At 38.9% G+C, this 19,296-nt stretch overlaps 1 protein-coding gene across 1 annotated transcript in view; it reads right to left on the bottom strand.

Moving 5' to 3' along the window:
- Positions 1–547: 547 nt before the first annotated feature.
- The window catches only part of LOC111154849 (carboxypeptidase E), a 108,365-nt gene continuing 89,616 nt past the window's right edge, over positions 548–19,296 (bottom strand). Inside the window, exons 6-9 of the mRNA XM_022514786.1 lie at positions 11,039–11,178; positions 6,557–6,656; positions 3,170–3,288; positions 548–1,343 (exon numbers count right to left, since the gene is read on the bottom strand). Of these exons, the coding sequence (XP_022370494.1) occupies positions 1,245–1,343; positions 3,170–3,288; positions 6,557–6,656; positions 11,039–11,178 (458 nt within the window). The 3' untranslated portion in view covers positions 548–1,244. The remainder of the gene's footprint in view (positions 1,344–3,169; positions 3,289–6,556; positions 6,657–11,038; positions 11,179–19,296) is intronic.

The raw sequence follows: 19,296 nt of genomic DNA, 5'->3' as shown, positions 1-19,296 counted from the left end.
CCTATTCTTTCCCGCCATCTTACTCCTCATGATAGATAGTTACATACTCATTTCTGTGTACATTTATTTAAAATCTATGTCCACAGCTGATCCATTAGATCCATGGAGTCAGAAACTCTTGTCCACCAATAATACGCACAGGGTCTGCACTGTGCTTGGCAAACAGCAGCCACTGGATAAATTTTAAAATGGCAAAGATAGGGGTGCCTGGCCTGTTCAGTCAGTTAAGCGGCTAACTTTAGCTCACATTGTGATCTCATGGTCTGGGACTCAAGCCCTGTGTTGGGCTCCCTGCTCAGCGAGGAGTCTGCTTCTCCCTCTCCCTCTCCCCTGCTGCTCCCCCAACTCATTCATGTTTTTGCTCTCCTGCTCTCTCTCTCTCAAATAAATATATACCATCTTATTTAATGAATTAATTTTAAAATGGCGAGGATTAGCAAGTAAGAGGCCATTACAGGAAAAAGACTTTTCATCCCAAGACCACAACTCTAGACTAAAAATCATAGAGAACTAAAATAAAATAAAGACCGTGGGGATTTTTGTTTTTACCTTTATTCATTCAGAATGCAATTCTAGACCAATCAACAACCAAGAGAAAACCCTTAAGCTTTTAAGTGGCGTTAACAGGTTGAATATAACAGTATAGCCCCTTATGTACAAGCAAGAAGTCGATTTCCATTCTCATCATAAGACCTCTTCCTAAACATTTGCATTTCCTTCCCATCCAAAAAATGCATTAACATGATCATGTTTATATAGCTAGTCAGCACGAGACAAATGACAATTTACACTGAACTATTGAAATCGTGCGGTATAGTGCCCACCACTCCATGCTGTAGCCCTTGACCTTTTCAGCGGCATTCACTATGTGGTATCGTCACCAATGACAATGAAAGCACTTCATTAATTTTGAAAAGCTAGAGTTAATCAAAAAGTTTCCGTATTGTAAATAACACGTGGAATATTGCATTTAAGTCTAAAATAGCAAGATCGCTTAAACATTTGCTACAGTCCTCCTTGTAATATATGTAGGAAAATGAATGCTATATGAGAAGAAACAGATCAAGTTCTTATATTTTCACCTAAAAGTCTAGTTATTTAGTTTAAGTAGTGTCTATTAATATTGAAATGATTACAAAATAAATCAGTGTTAAATACTGCACAAAATCTAAAAAAAAATGGTCACGTTACATCATACTATATTGTATAGATAATGATTAAAAGCAGCTAGTTAGAAGCCTCCTTTAAAAATTTAAAGTTTCTGACATCATTTTCCACCATTCCATCAATTCTTCCTTTTCCTCTTCTTTCCTTTCAGAAAATGACTCCAGTTCAAAATCAACCTGAAGGAGGAAATCAAGAATATATTGTTACCAAACAGCATGTATATTTTTTTTAAGATTTTATTTTATTTTATTTGACAGATAGAGATCACAAGTAGGCAGAGAGGCAGGCAGAGAGAGAGAGAGGAGGAAGCAGGCTCCCCGCAGAGCAGAGAGCCCGATGCGGGACCCATGATCCCAGGACCCTGGGATCATGACTGGAGCCAAAGGCAGAGGCTTTAATCCACTGAGCCACCCAGGTGCCCCAGCATGTATATTTTTAAAAGCTGAAATTTTTTAAATGAGCACAGTTCTAGAGCTTATAGAATAAGCTCAGTATAGCCACCTGAATTAAAGTATATCCTACAAATCTCTTGCGATAAACAAGATACTTTCAGAAGGGGGGAAAAAAACAATCAAAAGCCATTATGTTTGAAATGTGCTTTGATCTTACAGTCTTGTAGGATTATTTAAAAGCAGATTATTCAAAAGCCGCTTATTTAAAGGCAATCTTTCCCCTCAATAAGAAGATGTAATTTATAATTAATTTTTTCCCTTTGAGCACCCATAAACCTTGAATTTTCTCCTAAGAACTGGGGAAAGATGGCAAAATGTAGTTCAGTGTCCTGGTGTCCCAAACCACAGGGACTGCTTTCCAGAATCTTGAATCTGCTAAGGAAACTGACAGAGACATATACATCTCCAAACCACCAGAGAGGCCAGTGGCCCAGGAACTCAACTTTCTGTGCAAACTGGAAGTTCTCAGCAGGTCTATGGAAATCCATGGACTTCAGCATAAAAGGCTATTCAAAACCTGTACTTCCCAACCTCAGTTCTCCTCAGTCCCTCTAGATACCCCTGCTTTCATTGCAAATAGAAGTAAGGTTCCTTGATCTGGCCACCAAGCCCCTGGTTATTTAGGAATATAACACTCACTACCTTCTTCAAGTAACACTGGCCAGAAAGGCTAAGATCCACATAATTGAACATTTAACAACCTGTTTCTGGGGCTACTTTTTCCTAGGTTTCACTTGCTCAAAATTACCTCTTGATTTTAATACATATACAGCCTAATGTACGTAGACACGCAATGAAAACCAAAGCACCAGGTAACAACTAAGATATTCTATTTGCGAAGCCAAGTACTTATAGTCCAAGCTTTGGCTGTATGCACAAAAATGCAACAAACTCCTCTTAAGTAAGCCTTTTGATTAGAAATCCTGCCAGCCATTCCCTGGTTGCAAAAATGTAATGCAAAGATTGCATAATGCCCTAGAACCCTGCCAAGAGGAGTTCTGGTCTCATCACTACCACCTTACCAGCAAAATAAGTGACACTGACTTAAATAAGATGTACCTTTTGATAGCTTTTAGCAGAGGGTCTCTCTCATAATACGTACTTAATACATATTTGGTTAATGCCTAAGATCACCTGACAGACATAATTATTTTTTCCAAATGCTCACTGAGTATTATACTGGATTTTAGAACTAAAAAGATAAATGGAACAGAAATCTCATTTTCTAAATTTCTAAAATGAGATTTTAGATTGACATCAATGCGGCAAATAAAAGTTTGATTTTGTTAAGTTGTATTTGATTTTCTTGTAAATGTCTTCAAAAAAACTGAGAAACAATAAGGGAGCTTTGCAATAAGTAGCATAAAATCAAGCAAGGAGCCCTTGGTCAAGTCACCTGCCTTTGCTTGGCCACGGTTTTCTCATCTGTTAAATGGAGGTAATAGTGGTACCTACCTCACAGGGTCATTCTGAAGACTAAACATACATCATTTGAATATGTGTGACACACACAGAGAGCTCAATAAATCTTAGCCATTACGATTTCTTACCCCAACAGCAGGGCTATAAGGAACTGCTACTTTCTTTGTTATTGCCAGATATCCCGGAGCAGAGGCTGTGAGTTTATAGTTCCCAGGTACAAGCAATCTCCAGTAATCACCATCCTTCGCTGTAGGGAAACAAAATATCCACTCATATAATTATGCCATTTCAGGAATACCCACTATACCTCAGTTTAACTTCTCTGATTCCCTGTTTTTTGGGGGGGAGGGGTTTTGTTGTTGTTTTTTTTAAATATTTTATTTGTTTATTTGACAGAGAGCTAGAGAGAGAGAGCACAAGCAAGCAGAGCGGCAGGCAGAGGGAGAGAGAGAGAAGCAGGCTCTCTGCTGAGCAGGGAGCCCAATGCGGGGCTCGGTCCCAGGACCCTGGAATCATGACCTGAGCTGAAGGCAGCTGCTTAACCAACTGAGCCACCCGGGTGCCCCTGATTCCCTGTTTTTAAAATACATGTTTATGGAATTTGATAAAACGCCATTGAAATGAATGTTACACTCTCTTAGAGAAATACGTACTTTCATTTTTTTTTTTAAGATTTTTTTACTTACTCATTTGAAAGAGACAGAGCAAGCAAGAGAACAAGCAGGGGGAAGGGCCGGAGGGAGAAGCAGACTCCCCACTGAGCAGGGCGCCCCATGCGGGAATCATGACCTGAGCTGAAGGCAGATGCTTAACTGACTGAGTTATCCAGGTGCCCCTAGAGGAAGTAATTTCTAATGGCAATTTTACAGATATTAATGTCAAATTTTCAATAAATCTTGGAAAACAATGGATCCTCATAATCATGTCGGGAGTGACACAGGTAAAAAGATAAAGCCCCCAATCCTGGTGTCAGAGCATCTGGTGCTGTGTTTCGAGTCTGGCCAAGTATCTTGCCGTGAACTCCTGATGGACTGAAGCTAATCAGTGTGTCACAAAGTGTGACCCAAGACAGCCTCATCCGAAACCAGGCACTTGTTAGAAATGTCTATTTCTGAAGATTCAGAATATGTTGGTCTGGAGTCCTGGTGTGGAGGGACTGCATTTTCAACAAGTTCTCTGGAAAATTCTTTTTTTTTTTTTTTTTTTAAGATTTTACTTATTTAGATTTTATTTATTTATTTATTTATTTAGACAGAGATCACAAGTAGGCAGAGAGGCAGGCAGAGAGAGAGAGGGAAGCAGGCTTCCCGCTGAGCAGAGAGCTCAGCTGTGGGGCTCGATCCCAGGACCCTGGGATCATGACCTGAGCCAAAGGCAGAGGCTTTAACCCACTGAGCCACCCAGGTGCCCCTCTCTGGAGAATTCTTAAGCAAAGGCAGGGGTCATACTCTTTCTCACCCCACATGTCCACAGCTCCCTCCTCATCCCGTTAGGATCCCTGGCCACTCCTACATCATCAGTCTCACGCATGTGCCTTCAACCCATCACCTGCTTTTCCCTCTTGGTTATACATGCCTGACAAGCCACCAGCCCTGGCTCATTTCCAGAGCTCCACCTGCCCCCATGGAACTGGAGGACACACACCACCATGTTCCTCGGTCTCTGACGCATATACACCGACCTAACCGAGGGCACAGAACCGCCCTGTCTTCCTTCTAGTCCCTTCCTCCCTGGTCCTTCCACACTCTCATCTTCCTAGGCCAGTGAAGATCAATCACCTAGGAAACTGGTACAGTGCAAATTCTAATTGACTAGCCCTGGGGTGAGGCCTGAGATTCTGCATTCCTAACCAGCTCCAAGGCTGTGCTGAATTCAGGGGCCGGTCAGGGCCACACTTTGAGTAGCAAGGCCTTAGCAGACATTTCACACTTTCTTTAACACCCCTGACATATCCTCTTCATCCTCACTCTCAGTTGATGCTTTCCATCTTATTTCACTGTGAAAATAAAACCAGAAAAAAGAAAAGCCCCTGTGACCATCTCTTCCAATATTCCTCTGACTCCCACATCTCCTTTCAGCTGGGGCGTCACTGATTGCCGTTGCTTTACAGTAAAATGTCTGAAGAGATCTGTCAGTACTCTCTACCTCTGACGTCTCTCCTGTTCTCTCTTAGACCCTCCAAGGAGGCTCCCACTATCCCACGGAAACGGATTCTGTCAGGATCCTCCATGCTGGTTCATTCACAAGGTTCATCTTACTTGGCACTCCCAATCACTCCCTCCTTCTTGAAACCCTTCTGGGTTTCCAGGACAATTCATTTCGTTTTTTCACTACCTCGGGCTCATTTCCCCTTCTTACCCTGCCCTCAAAAAGATGAAGCGTCTCCTCAGATTTCATTCCTTCCTGCCTATGTGTATTTCCCATGTTAGAGTTCCATAAAATGCCTGAGAAAATCGTATCTCTCTGGCACTCAGATTAACAGACAGAAGAGGCTCCCTGTGGCCAGAGAGGACGGAGGCCTGGGTGCCTTCTCCAAGCTCCCCTGAGGGCTAAGGGGGCAATGTCTTGGCACAAATTCTGGTATACTGGTTGGCAAGATGTGCTGGCACTTAGGGAGGTGTTGATAAATATTTGTTGAATAGATAAATAAATGGAGCTTTAGGTCGGCAAATGTTAAGGGTTTTTTTTAAATACCAAAGTCATAAATGAGGAGGTTAAGAAAGAGGTAATGCTATAGAGTGATTTGGGAAATAAGGTAAATGCTCATTAATTATAAGGTATAGAAACATGCCAATAGTTCCTCCCTAAAAACATATTGTTGTTGTTGAAAAGGCCCCAACAAATGACAGTTAAACTAAAACGAGCTGCATAAATGTTGATTAACAGGGGTAGGCAGGTTTGCCAGGAAAATATATCCTCATCCCCAAACAGGGAAAACGGAAATGGGGCTTTGAACTCAGAAATAACTAATATCCACCTCCATGCTGTTAACACCTTGTTTAACCCTGAGAAAGTCTGGATTTTTTGTACAGATTAAATGAAGAAAACAGATGAGAAATCCTAGACACCTGATACACTGGCCTTGTTCTTTCCTATCCTTCCCACTCTCTCCCGAGGTCCTCCAATTAACAGCCTGTCAGCACTTCAGAGTCATCAGAAAGGCGCTGATACTTCAGCTCCAGCCAGTTCATTTGCCTTTGCCTCAAGAGCTACACAGACTCTCCAGTGGAGGCTCCCCCACCCCCACGCCCCGGGCAGCTCCGGGCCGAGACAGCGAGGAAAGGGCGCCACCTGCTGCATGCCAAGTTCTAAGCCAGCAACCGTCCTAGTAACTGCCTGACGTGCTCCCACAAAGGAAATGTGGGATCGATCAAAGCGGGCAGAGGGGGAGGTAAAGAGACAGAAGTCTTTGGATTGTTTTGCTTAGAACAGGGTAGGAACTGTAACTAAGATGACAAGTAATCACGCTCTGTGTGTTACCCTAGAGCCTCCAGATCATGGCAGAGAACACCCACCGGATGTAACATCATGGTCAATTCCTTCCACGGAGATAGTGGCGTTGGCAATCGGGTTCCCTTGAAGGTCTCGGACAAAGCCTTTAACTCCTCGGTGTATCTGTGAAGGTCAAGAACAAGCAAAAAAAAAAATCAAATTCAAAATGCTCTAAGAACACGTTTCATGCCAAGAATCTCCTTCTTTTCAAGCAAAAGACTGTAGGTCCTCAGTGTTTAAGGATCAAAATATGCTCAAAAGGCTGCTCAATTTTTTTTGAACATCCTCTACACTCTTCTTTCTCAAGTGGACAAATGAGAAGTAATCCCCTGAAAACTGACACCTTGTTCTGTGTCAGATAAAGACAATGAAGTAACTTCCAAACCACCAAAACAAAACAAAAGTCTGTCATATCTGTAAAGCAGTTCTGGTCCTTAGCGGATTTCATGACTTTCTCCCTCTTACACTGGGTCACCTGTGTATAGGGGGTATGGCCCCCGCCAGCTAGCAAGAATTACATTACAGCCTTTTTAGCACTTGTTCATGTTGAGTAAAAAGATAGATTGTGACTACTCTTGTAGTGAACCCATTAACAATATTCTTTTGGCTGAAAATAAGTGACCTGAAAGATTTATGAACTTCAAAACTGAAGACTGGGTTTAGAAAGGAAACAGAAGAATAACGCCCCTCCATTAAGCCACAGTCGACAACTACAGTGCAAACTACAAAAGCAGCTTTTTCCTTCATTTTTAAACAGAATTCAACTAAGTCAATATGTTTCAAGTAATAGAGAGTCACTTCAGGTCCCTGAGAAAGTGCTGCTTCTGGAAACACCAAAGGGTGATACACTAAGCTTAATTAATTAACGGAAGTTGCCCAGATTCCCAAAGGCTCAACTCGCTCCTCACTCCATCTAGCCCTAGAAAGTGAATTTGCTTTTGCTACTGAGGACACTGGAATATTTCCCACAGAAGGTAGAATAAGTCTCAGGCCTGCCTTTGTCATCAGAGAATAAATCTGGCAGCAGTACAATGTTTTATCAAACAGATGTCCTGGATTATCAATCAGCAAATCTTTTTGCATTTGCTATTAGTTTTAAAAATACAGAATCTCTACAACTCTACAAAAATAACATGTACATCCTTCCTCTAAAGGCAATTTGGGGATCAGAAAAAATTTTAGAGAAAAGGAAGAGCGATACACATAGAGCAGAAAATCAGAGAAAAAAATACAAACTTTAAATTTCTTAATATGAGGGCTCTTCAAAGAAATTTAGAAAGCTTGCAAACAAACCATTATTTACTCACATGTACTTTATGCTCATTGAGGCACCATTATCTGGATATTATCAATATTATAAACCTTAGAGAGATTAAAGTTTTAAATTTCCTTACCATTCAAAAATAAGTCAAACAATCACTTTAAAAACATATATAGTTCACCTGCATTGGGCAAAAATATACCCAGTTAATATTCATGACTTTACTTTTTTTCTGCATCTGCAACCCGAGACTTAGAGTATGACATTTAAGAAATAGTCAAATAAGTAGATATCTATCTCTGATACGACAATTTTGAAGGAAATTTCTCTGAAAAATTACACAGTAGTAATAAATCTCAGTGAAAGTGTTATAGACTCTCACAACTCCACATGAATGCGGGTCAGAAAATGCTGTCATTTTATGGCTTTTGCAAAGGAAATCACAGAAGTTCAAATTTCACTCATGCTTGAAGAAACTATTTACTACCCTTGTCCCTCCTATAATGCTCTCTCCTCAGATTCCAGGACATCAATCAACCAAGCCTGGAAGGCAGCTATGCTCACCACTATACCACCAACGCTGCACTCAACCAAGCCTGGAAAAAAAAAAAAAAAAATCCAGAGATTCTCCATTGTCACCAGAACTGTTCATATTAGTAACCTTTAAGCCCTCCCCCAAAGAGCTTGCTGAAATGGACACCCTGGGGTCCTACCATGCAAGCAGTGGGGTTCACTGATGGGACAGGAAACTCATTTTTAACAAGAACCTAGGTGATTCTGATGCCACTGCCCAAGAACCATTCTTTGGGAATTTCTTTGGGAATTTTGAGAACTAGACTGTTGCAAAGCTATTGAGTGAGAGGCTCTCCACCACAGCAAACTATTTATCCTAATTAACTTTGCAATACCAGTTCCTGCAAACATCCCTTTAAAGCCCTGCAAGAGATTTCTTTTCAACCAATTACAGAATTAGACCTCCTAATCACCTATTTTCCATGAATTCTAAACTAGTCCACACTTAGACTTTAGGTCCAGGTATTCAATTACTAAGCCCCATTGTACTCTGTCCCTTCATCAATAAAATAATTTCAACACAGAACTTCTGGCAGTCTTCACTGACCTGTCATCAGCCCTTGATACCCTAAACTCAGTGTTCTATGAAGCAAGCTGGAGGAGCCCATTGTAAATATCACTCTCACCGCCTCTCCACAGCTCGTACCATAACACTGAGGTTCTATCACGGTGGATCCTATGGGTCTGTGGACAGATCAAATTCTGATTCCAAGTGGCATAAAACAGGACGGTATGACCTGTTCCCTCTTCTTTCCAGCTTATTTCTATATAAAGTGATGAGTTGATACATGCCTACTTACCACCATAAATATAACACATATTCTTCTCTTTCCTGATGGTACATATTTGTGGGTTTTGTTCTGTCTAGAGTTTTTTCTTAAGAACTAAGGCTCAAGCAGCAGCTGAACCTATTGTTTTAACTGATGAGCAGAACCAGGTTATGGACCCAGCATGCTGCCATGGCTCTTTGTAACTGACCTTTATTTGAGCATTTATCGTGCTCTCATGTGATTCAGTTCTGACGTTTCTGAACTCACTGATATGAGACTTCTATCCCCAGCACTTCACAGCATGCCTAAGACACTAGAATAGCTGAATAAATTTTTGTGGAAAGAACTATGTAAATAGAATGAAAAGCACTGTGTTAAGTAGGCATTATTTGACATCTAAGAGGAGGAGGACACACCAAATAGCCCCGTCTTACTTTCTCTACCCCAAAAATATAATTATAGCTCTCCTCGAAGGAGAAACTATTCAGGGGTTCTTATCAAGGTTGTTCTAGGGTCAACATGGCTAATTATCCTTACCTTTTGCTGTTGAAAATGCCTTTTTTATATTAACATGCATAGGATTCCACTGATTGAAAACATCCTGTGTCATGAGTAATTTTTAATCTTTGTAATTAGCGCATCTATTCCACGAGAATCACTTTTAGTAAGGTATTCTATGGATATCTGACACATGTAAAAGAACACTTAAGCTGATTTTACATCTTTTTAAATGCATTAGTTTCCTACGTACATGTTGTCCACATATATGCAAATAGCTTCATGTTTATTTAACATAATTTGTTCATATCAAATTAGTTTTTAAATTAGTCTGGACCATCTGCTGGCATGTGAAACTGACATCACTCTACCTGGCTTTGGGTGTAAATAGCCACATACAGAATGGAGTTTGAAGACCATCGAAGCACTGCAGACAAGGATCAGAGTCTTTGGGTCTTCTTCCCCACCGAGGCCCCCAGAGCCCATGTCAACATAGTATAGAGGTGTGGGGTTGGCAGGGTATCAGTAGGTAAGGTATCTTACTCCCTCAGGCGGTGAGATTCCCCCCAAATTCTGTATAGACCGTACTGGAATGACTACATAAGTGCTTCTCTAGAACAGATACAGGACTGTGTCATTAAAGGCAATATGGCATGGTGATTCTGGAAGGACACAGCCTGGATTCAAATTCTGGCTGAGTGACTTCAGGCAAGCTGTTTGACTTGTCTGTGTCTCTGATCCCTCATTTTCAATTCAGGGATGATGATGATGATGAAGATACAACTTCCCTTATGAGGTGGTTGTGAAGATTAAATGTGTTCATGATCACATGTAAGGCATTCAGAACAATGCCTGGGAAACAGTAAATGCCCAGTAAAGGTAAACTATAGTTATTATGATTACCTCAGATACCGCTGAGTCGAGGGTGAGACAAGTGGGGCATGTTAGGGCACAGAAATTAAGAAGGACTCACACTCAGGTGCGGATTCTATACCTGCATGCCCCTGAGAGTAAGCGCCTCCCTCAGTTTTGGATCCTGGATGCTTCACTCACCTCACCCTTGTCCTGATCCTGTCTGGGATGCCTGACAGGCCCAAGACAATGAGGGTGGAGGAGGGTCCTAAGACTGCTTGGCTTACAGCAATATGAATGAACACAGGGTGTCACCTCACTTTACCACAAATCTCAGTTTAGTCAGTTCTCAGTGAATATTCATGAGGCACAAAACCTATGACAAATGAAAGCCTGTTTGGACCACTGTTGACATGTTTTCCAAATGTAGCGCCCTCATTCTGAGTCAGATGGACTCCCCTGACTCCTGAGATGGGCTCCTCACAGGAACCACTGTATGTCTGGATTAAATGCTCTGAGATCTCCCATTTTATGCCGGAGACAGGGTTTACCTGCTCGAGGTAGCTAATAAGGGAGTTTTTGTTATCCTCCCAGTAGCTCTTCAGAGTCTCTTCAGGTGGAAACTTTTCACAGCTAAGCTCCACGGTGATCTCAAAACAGTTGCTGCTGAGGTAATTGAAGTCTTGCATTCCTGCCAAGGTACCAAATGGAAAGTCAAAATATACATGTGAGATGAAAACCCTACACAAACCGTTCTGCTGAATTGGGAGCCAAGCAAAAAATCCACCAACCGGTGCATTTTAAGTAGTCTGTGGGAAACCACAAGGAAAATCACCTACCATAAGGGACAGAACAACATAACTGGGAGGCTGTTATTGCTTTAGAGCAGAAATTCTCTTGGGTTCTTAAGCAATCACTTAGCTGAATGCATTGCAGCTGTTGGGTGCTAAAGCAGGCATCGACGGTGTTCCGCGTTGCTGGAATTGTCTTCAAAGAAGATAACTGGGAGCAATGGCATCAAAATGACAGAAGAGGAGTTTTCTACCATCTTCCTCGAAAAAGATCAATTTTGACAATCACGCATGGAACAGAGCACCTTTGTGGAAGGCCAGGAGTCCAGAGCAAAAATTCCAGCACACCATTGGAAGAAAAAAATCAGAGACCAGACGCACTGAAGAAAGTAAGAGTAATGGTTTTGCCTTCCTTGCATCACCCCTTCCCTAAGGTGGTACAGCTCAGTGACAACAGAGAACTTTTTGGTCCATGATTTCTCTCAGGAGGCAAAGTGGGAACATGTGAGTGAGTTTACTGGACACAGCTTCTTTCTCACCCCATCCAGAAAACTTATTAAGTATGCTATATGACTGGGGGCAGGGAATGGCTAGGAGAACAGTAGGCAAGACTTTCAGAATGTATCAAAGGAATGTGGATCTTACTAACCTTGTCAGAGACTCCATCAGAAAGCCTAGCCATGAGCCACTGGGGACACCTTGCCAGCAGATCCCCTCAACTGGCCCACAGGCACCCCTAACGTTCTACACACCCCATCCACACACCTCGCCCTGTAGCAAGCTCCCTCTGCATGCCACTGATGGTAGCAACAGCGAGTCTTTGCAGATGACTGATGAGCTCTCAGAGAAAGCTGGCCCAACGTTGCATGGCTGAGAGAAAGGACACAAATTTGAGCATTTAGCACTGCCCTAGGGAAAGCAAAGAGAAGGCTATCAGCAATTGGCCTGACTTTGCAGGATCAAAAGAAGGCATACAATTTTAAGAATTTTCCCCCTAAGAAATAAGGAGGAGGCATATCATAGAAAAGGTCTGGGAAAGCCTCGGAATTCCTAACAGGACTAAGAGAAGTTATCATTCTACCAAAGCCAGTCAGTAAAGAAAGGAGGTGGCTCCTTCTTCAGATGGGAAGGCAGCAACAGAAACCTTCAAGGAACATGAAAAATCAAGGAAACATGACACCACCAAAGGAACACAATCATTTTCCAGTAACCAAACCTAAAGAAATGGAGATCTATGACTTTCCTAGTAAAAAAATCAAAATAGTTGTTTAAGGAAGCTCAATGACCTACAAGAAAAAACACAATTCATGAAATCAGGAAAATTATATATGAGCAAAATGAGAAGTTTAACAGAAAGATAGAAATCATAACAAGAACCAAACAGAAGTTCAAGAGCTAAAATAACAGCAACAACAAATACAAAGAATTAAAATGGGGAAAATGCAGTAGGAAGCATTAATAGCAGACTGGATTAATAGCAGACTGGATTTTTTTTCAGAAAAAAAAAAATCAGGAGGCAGAAACAGGTCATCTGAAATTACCCAGTAATAGGAAAACAAAGAAAAAGGAATGAAAAAGAGTGAAGAAAGCCTACATGACTATGGGATACCATTAAGAAAACAATCTACACATCACTAGAGTCCCAGAAGAAGAGAGAGAGAGAAGAGGCAGAAAGTAAATATCAAGAAATAATGGCTGAGAACCTCCTAAATTCAGGAAGAAATTTGGACATCCAAGTTCATAGGTCACCCAAAAATTTCAATTCAAAAAGATCTTCTCCAGGATGTATTAGGAAAAAGTAATCAAAAAAACAAAGACAAAAAGATCTTAAAAGGAGCTAAAAGGGGGGAAAAAAAAAAGCTTATAACTTACAAAAGACCCACCCCCGCCCCCACACATAAGGCTATCAGGAGATTTCTCAGCAGTAACCTCATAGGCCAGGAGACAGTGGGATGATATATTCAAAGTGAAAGAAAAAAACTGCCAACCAAGAAAACTTAACTCAGCAAAGCTGTCCTTCAGAAATAAGGAGATAAAGACTTTCCCAAACAAAAGCTGAAGGATCTCATTACCATTAGAACTGTCTTACAAGAAATGCTGCAAAGTGTTCTTGAAGCTGAAATGAAAGAATACTAATTTGTAACATGGAAACATATTTAAAAAATGCAACACACTGGTAAAGGTAGGTATAGAGTTAAATCCAAAATACTCTAAAACTGTGTTATGGTAGTCTTAGTCATTTAACTCTAGTATGAAAATTAAAGGACAAAAGTATTAAAAATAACTATAGCCACAATAATTTATTAATGAATACATAACATAAAAGAATGTAAACTGTGACATCAAAAACTAAATACTGGTGGGGCATGGTATAAAATGTCTTTTTGTAAATGATCAAAATTAAGTTGTTATCAGCTTAAAATGGACTGTTATGTCTATAGGATGTAAGTCTCATGCTAACCAAAAAGCAAAAACTTATGCTTCACAAAAGACAAATGTATAAGAATTAAAGAATATCACTAAGGAAAATGATCAGTTCACAAAGGTCAGAAAGAGAGGAAGAAAGGAACAAGAGAACTACAAAAACAGCCAGAAAACAATAAGATGGTATTAATATGTCTTTTAAGTGTTAATGGTTTAAATTCTCCATTAAGACATAGAGTATCTGAACAGATTTAAAAACAGAAAAAAAAAAAAAAATGCAGGATCGAACTATATGGTGCCTACTAGAGCCTCAGAGTCTCACATCATGTGCAAGGACAAGGAAAGCTTAGAGTGAAGGAATGAAAAAAGATATTCCATGCAAGTAGAAACCTAAAAATAGTAGGGGTAGCTATACTTTTGTCAGACAAATACACTTTAAGCCAAAAAGCTATAACAAGAGACAAAAACGGTCATTATAAAATGATAGAAGGGTAAATTTCTCAAAGGACATAACTCTTAAAAATTATATATGCATTCAACACTGGAGCATCTAAATATATTAAGCCAAATATACTAACAGACCTGAAGGGAAAAATAAATAACAATGCAATAATAAGAGGAGACTTCATTATTCCAGTTTCAACAATGGATAGATTATCCAGTCAAAAATCAACAAGTAAAAACTGCCCTTGAACTATATGTTAGACCAAATGTACCTAACAGATATATATGGAACATTCCACCCAACAGCATAATTACACATTCTTCTCAAGCCCACATGAAATATTATGCAGGATACATTCACAATTATGTAGAAAATTAAAACAACAGACCTCTGAACAACCAATGGGTCAAAAAGGAAATCAAAAGGAAAACCAAAATATTATGAAACAAACAAAAATAGAAACACGGCATACCAAAACTTACAGGATGCAGTAAAAGCAGTTCTAAGAGGAAAGTTTATTATAATAAATGCCTGCATTAAGAAAAAAGAAAGATCTTGAATAAACAATCTAATTTGATACATCAAAGAGCTAGAAAAAGAACAAACTAAGTCCAAAGTTAGCAAAAAGAAGGAAATAAGAAAGATCAGAGCATATACAAATAAAATACAGACAAGAAAAACAAAAGGAAAGATCAACAAACCTAATAGCTGGGTTTTGTTTTTTTTTTTTAAGGTAAGCAAAACTCACAAACATTTAACTAGAGTAAGAATTAAGAGAGAGAAAACTCAAAAAATAATCAGAAATGGAAGAGGAGACATTACTACAACTGATATGACAGAAATACAAAGGCTCTTAAGAGACTACTATGAATGATTATAGAACAACAATTGGATAACCAGAAGAAATGGGTAAATTTCTAGAGACATACAGCCCACCAAGACTGAATTATAAATTAGGATGAAATGGAAAATCTGAAACAGATCAATTACTAGTAAGAAGACTGAACCAGCAATCAATAATTTCCCAAAAAAGAAAAGCCCAAGGCAATATGGTTTCACTGGTGAATTCTACCAAACATTTAAAGAATTAACACCAATCCTTCTAAAACTCTTCCCAAAAATTGAAGAGAAGGAAACACTCCCAAACTCATTTTACAGGCCAGCATCACCCTGATACCAAAGCCAGAAAAGGACATTACAAGAAAAGAAAACTACAGGCCAATATTCCTGATGAATATAGTTGCAAAAATTCTCAATAAAATACTAGCAAACTGTATTCAACAGCGCATTGAAAGGATCATAAAGAATGATCAAGTAAAATGTATATTTAGGGTATAATGATGGTTCAACATAAGCAAATCAACAAATGAGAAACACCACATTGATAGAATGAAAGATAAATATCATGATAATCTCAAAAGTTGCATAAAGAGATTTTGACAAAATTCAATATCTTTTCAACAAATTGGATGTAAAAGAAATGGACCACAACGTAATAAAGGCTATATATGACAAGCCCACGGCTAACATCCTACTTGATGGTGAAAGGCTGAAAGCTTTTTCTCTAAGTTCAGGAACAAGATAACGTTGCCCACTCTCACCATTCCTATTCAACATAGTATTAGAAGTCCTAGTTAAAGCAATCAGGCAAGAAAAAGAAATAAGACATCCAAATTGGAAAAAAAATGAAGTAAAACTGTCTTTGTTTGCAGATGATATGACCTTATATATAGACAGTCCTAAAGAATGCACCAAAAAACTCTTGGAACTAATAAATTCATTAAAGTTGCAGGTCACAAAGCCAACATACAAAAATCAGTTGCATTTCTATAACTAACAATGAACTATCCAAAAAACAAACAAAGAAAACAATCTAATTTACAACAGTATCAAAAACAATAAAATACTTGGGAATAAATTTAACCAAGGAGGTGAAAGATCTCTAAACTGAACACTGTAAAACACTGATGAAAGAAACTGAAGAAGACACAAGTAAGTGGAAAAATATCCTGTGTACATAGGTCAGAATTAATATTACCAAAATGCCCATATTACTCAAAGTACAGATTCAATGTACAGATTTTAAGGATGCAATGTAATCTACAGATTCAATGTAATCCCTATCAAAATTCCAAAGGCATTCTTTATATATAGAAAAGAAATCCTAAAATTTATATGGAACCACAAAAGACACCAAAGAGCCAAAGTAATCTTGAGAAATAAGAATAAACATGGAGACATTAAACTTTCTGACTTCAGTCTATCCTACAAAGATATAATAATCAAAATGGTATGATACTGGCATAAAAACAGACACATAGATCAAAAGTTCAGAATCAAGAGCCCAGAAATAAATCCTGGCACATTCAGTTTACTAATATTTGACAAGGAAATAGGGAATACTCAATGGGGAAAGGTTAATCTCTTTAATAAAAGGCATTGGGGAAAAAAAGAAACACAAAAGACACACAAAAGGAAGACATTGGAATGTTTTCTTACACCATACACAAAAATTAACTCAAAATGGATTGGAAAACATAAATGTAAGACCTGAAATCATAAATCCCTAGAAGAAAACATAGAAAAACCTCCCTGTTATTTGTCTTGGCAACAACATTTGGATATGGCAACAAAACACATAGTAAAAATAAATAAATAAATAAGCAGGACTACATCAAACTGAAAACTTCAGTACAGAAAAAGAAACAGTCAAAAAAATGAAAAGGCAGTCAATTTATAGAATGGGAGAAAATATTTACAATCTATCTGATGAGGTGTTAATATAAAAAATACACAAGGAACTCATACAACTCAATAGCAAAAAAACAAATAAGCCAATTAAAAATGGACAAAGAACCTGACTAGATATTTTTCCAAAGAAGACATACCGATAGCCAACAGACATCCAAGAAGATGCTCAACATCACTAATCATCCGGGAAATGCAAATCAAAGCCACAATGAGGTATCACCTCATACCTGTTAGAACAGCTATTATAAAAAAGATAAAAGACAATAAGTGCTGGCAAAAATGCAAAGAAAAGAGAACTTTTGTGCACTGTTGATAAGAATGCAAATTGGTACATTCACTATGGAAAATGGTAGGTTCAGAGGCTCCCAAAAAAATTAAAAATAGAATTACCATATGATCTAGCAATCCTAATTCTGGGTATATATCTAAAGAAAATGAAATCATTATCTAAAAGATATAGTTATCTGCACTCCCATGTTCACTGCAGCATTATTCACAGTAGCAAAGACACAGAAACAGCCTAAGTGTCCATGGACAGATGAATGGATAAAGAAAATGTGGTATATATAAACAATAGGATATTACTCGGCCATAAAAATTAGGGAAATCCTGCCATTAGCAAAAACATGGATGGACCCTGAAGGCATTACGCTAAGTGAAATAATTCAGACAGAGAAAGACAAATACTGAGTGATCTCCCTTACATATAAATTTTAAAAGCCAAACCTGTAAAAAATAGGAGAGTAGAGTAGTGGTTGCCAAAAGGGGGACGAGGAAATAAGATGTTTGTCAACGAGCACACACTGCCAGTTATAAGATAAGAAAGTTCTGGGGAGCTGATGTATAGCATGGCGACTATAGTTAACAATACTGTGTAATATACTTGAAAGCTGCAAAGAGAGTAAATATTAAATGTTTTCACAAGAAAAGAAAAAAGAAAAATGGTAATTATGTCAAGTGATGGATGCCTTAACTAGCCTTATTAGGTAATCATTTATGCAATACATTCATGAAATAAATCACATCATACACCTGAAACTTACATGATTTTATACACAATTATAGGTTCATAAAGCTGGAGAAAAATAAAATTTTTAAACAGTAATTTTTTTTGTAAGTGACAATAGGGCCAAACCTTCAATCCTTACTGGGCTACTAAAGAAATGTGCATCCATCTAAACCTACCTCTCTATCACGGAAGAGCTTGGACGGTCATATAAGACAGTCTGACATACTATTTTGTTCCTTAAAGTCCAACCAATAGCACAGTAGATTCCTAAGGTTTGGAGTCTTACTAATATACTCCATACTAATTTAACAGTCACTGAGTATCTACTACAGATGAGGCATAAGAAGATCACTGCAAACTGCACCGAGAGAAGATTCTGCATCCAGAACAATTTTACTTTGAAGCTGAGTCAATCTAGTAGTGAATGCTGTCGCTACCCACAAGATTGCTTTTACTAAGCCAGGGGGTCCATCCCTAAATTGCTGTTTGCCTGTTGGCTGTTCAGAACTCAGCGCTGACCCCTGTTTTCTACGAGAGCTGCTTGCTGATAGAAACCACCTGGCTTGGGAGGTTACACCCTCCTATCCTCCATTCCAAAACCCTCCTCTGCAATCCCCAACCAAAGACTGACTGATATGAAGCCACCAAAGGCTGGTCCCTTGCCTCAGGGCAGGATAACCCCCCTGTGGTTTACACTTGAGGACTTCCTCCCAATGGCTCAGGCCAAGGCTATGGCTGTCTCTGTGACCACATCCTCCCTCAGCTCTATCCATCTCCCTACCCTGCCTCCCTCACTTCCATGCAGGGCTTTTTCTAAAGAGCACTTCCTCGATAAATTACAAACAACCAAATCCCTATTTCAAATTCCGCTTCTGGAAAACATGGACCTAAGACACTGATTTCCTTCACTATCTAGGGAGCTAAAGGAAGTCAAAACTTTCTTTGACTGATTATTGTGGTTTATAATCACTGATAAAGATCAGTATTATTATTATTAATATTATTGTCATTATTTTGCAGATCTAGATCTCTTGGTATTCTGTAGACAATACATTGTTTGTCCATAAATGTAATTCCAAAGGTATCATTAATTTTTTTTATAAAAATTGAATTATGAAATTACTTCCCATCTGATGTATGATGCATTTAACATAGTCTAACTCCTAAATCTGACTTTATTTCTCAGGCTATAGGGGGGAAAAAAAGTGCTGAATCTGATCTGGTCTGATGCGAAATATAAATCAAAACAGAACAAACATATATCAGAAAGAAAAATATCAGGAAAACTGTTTTTCTCCAGGCATAATTCAATAAAAGAAGCATAATAAACAAACCCAAACCCTATAATTCACTAGTGCTGCTACTGCCCTAATTCTCTAGCATTTCCAG

Source organism: Enhydra lutris, unplaced genomic scaffold (genome assembly GCF_002288905.1).
Source record: "Enhydra lutris kenyoni isolate GAN:26980312 unplaced genomic scaffold, ASM228890v2 scaffoldscaffold3, whole genome shotgun sequence".
Classification (NCBI taxonomy): domain Eukaryota; kingdom Metazoa; phylum Chordata; class Mammalia; order Carnivora; family Mustelidae; genus Enhydra; species Enhydra lutris.
Note: the sequence above shows the minus strand (reverse complement) of the source record. Positions and strands in the feature narration are given on the sequence as shown.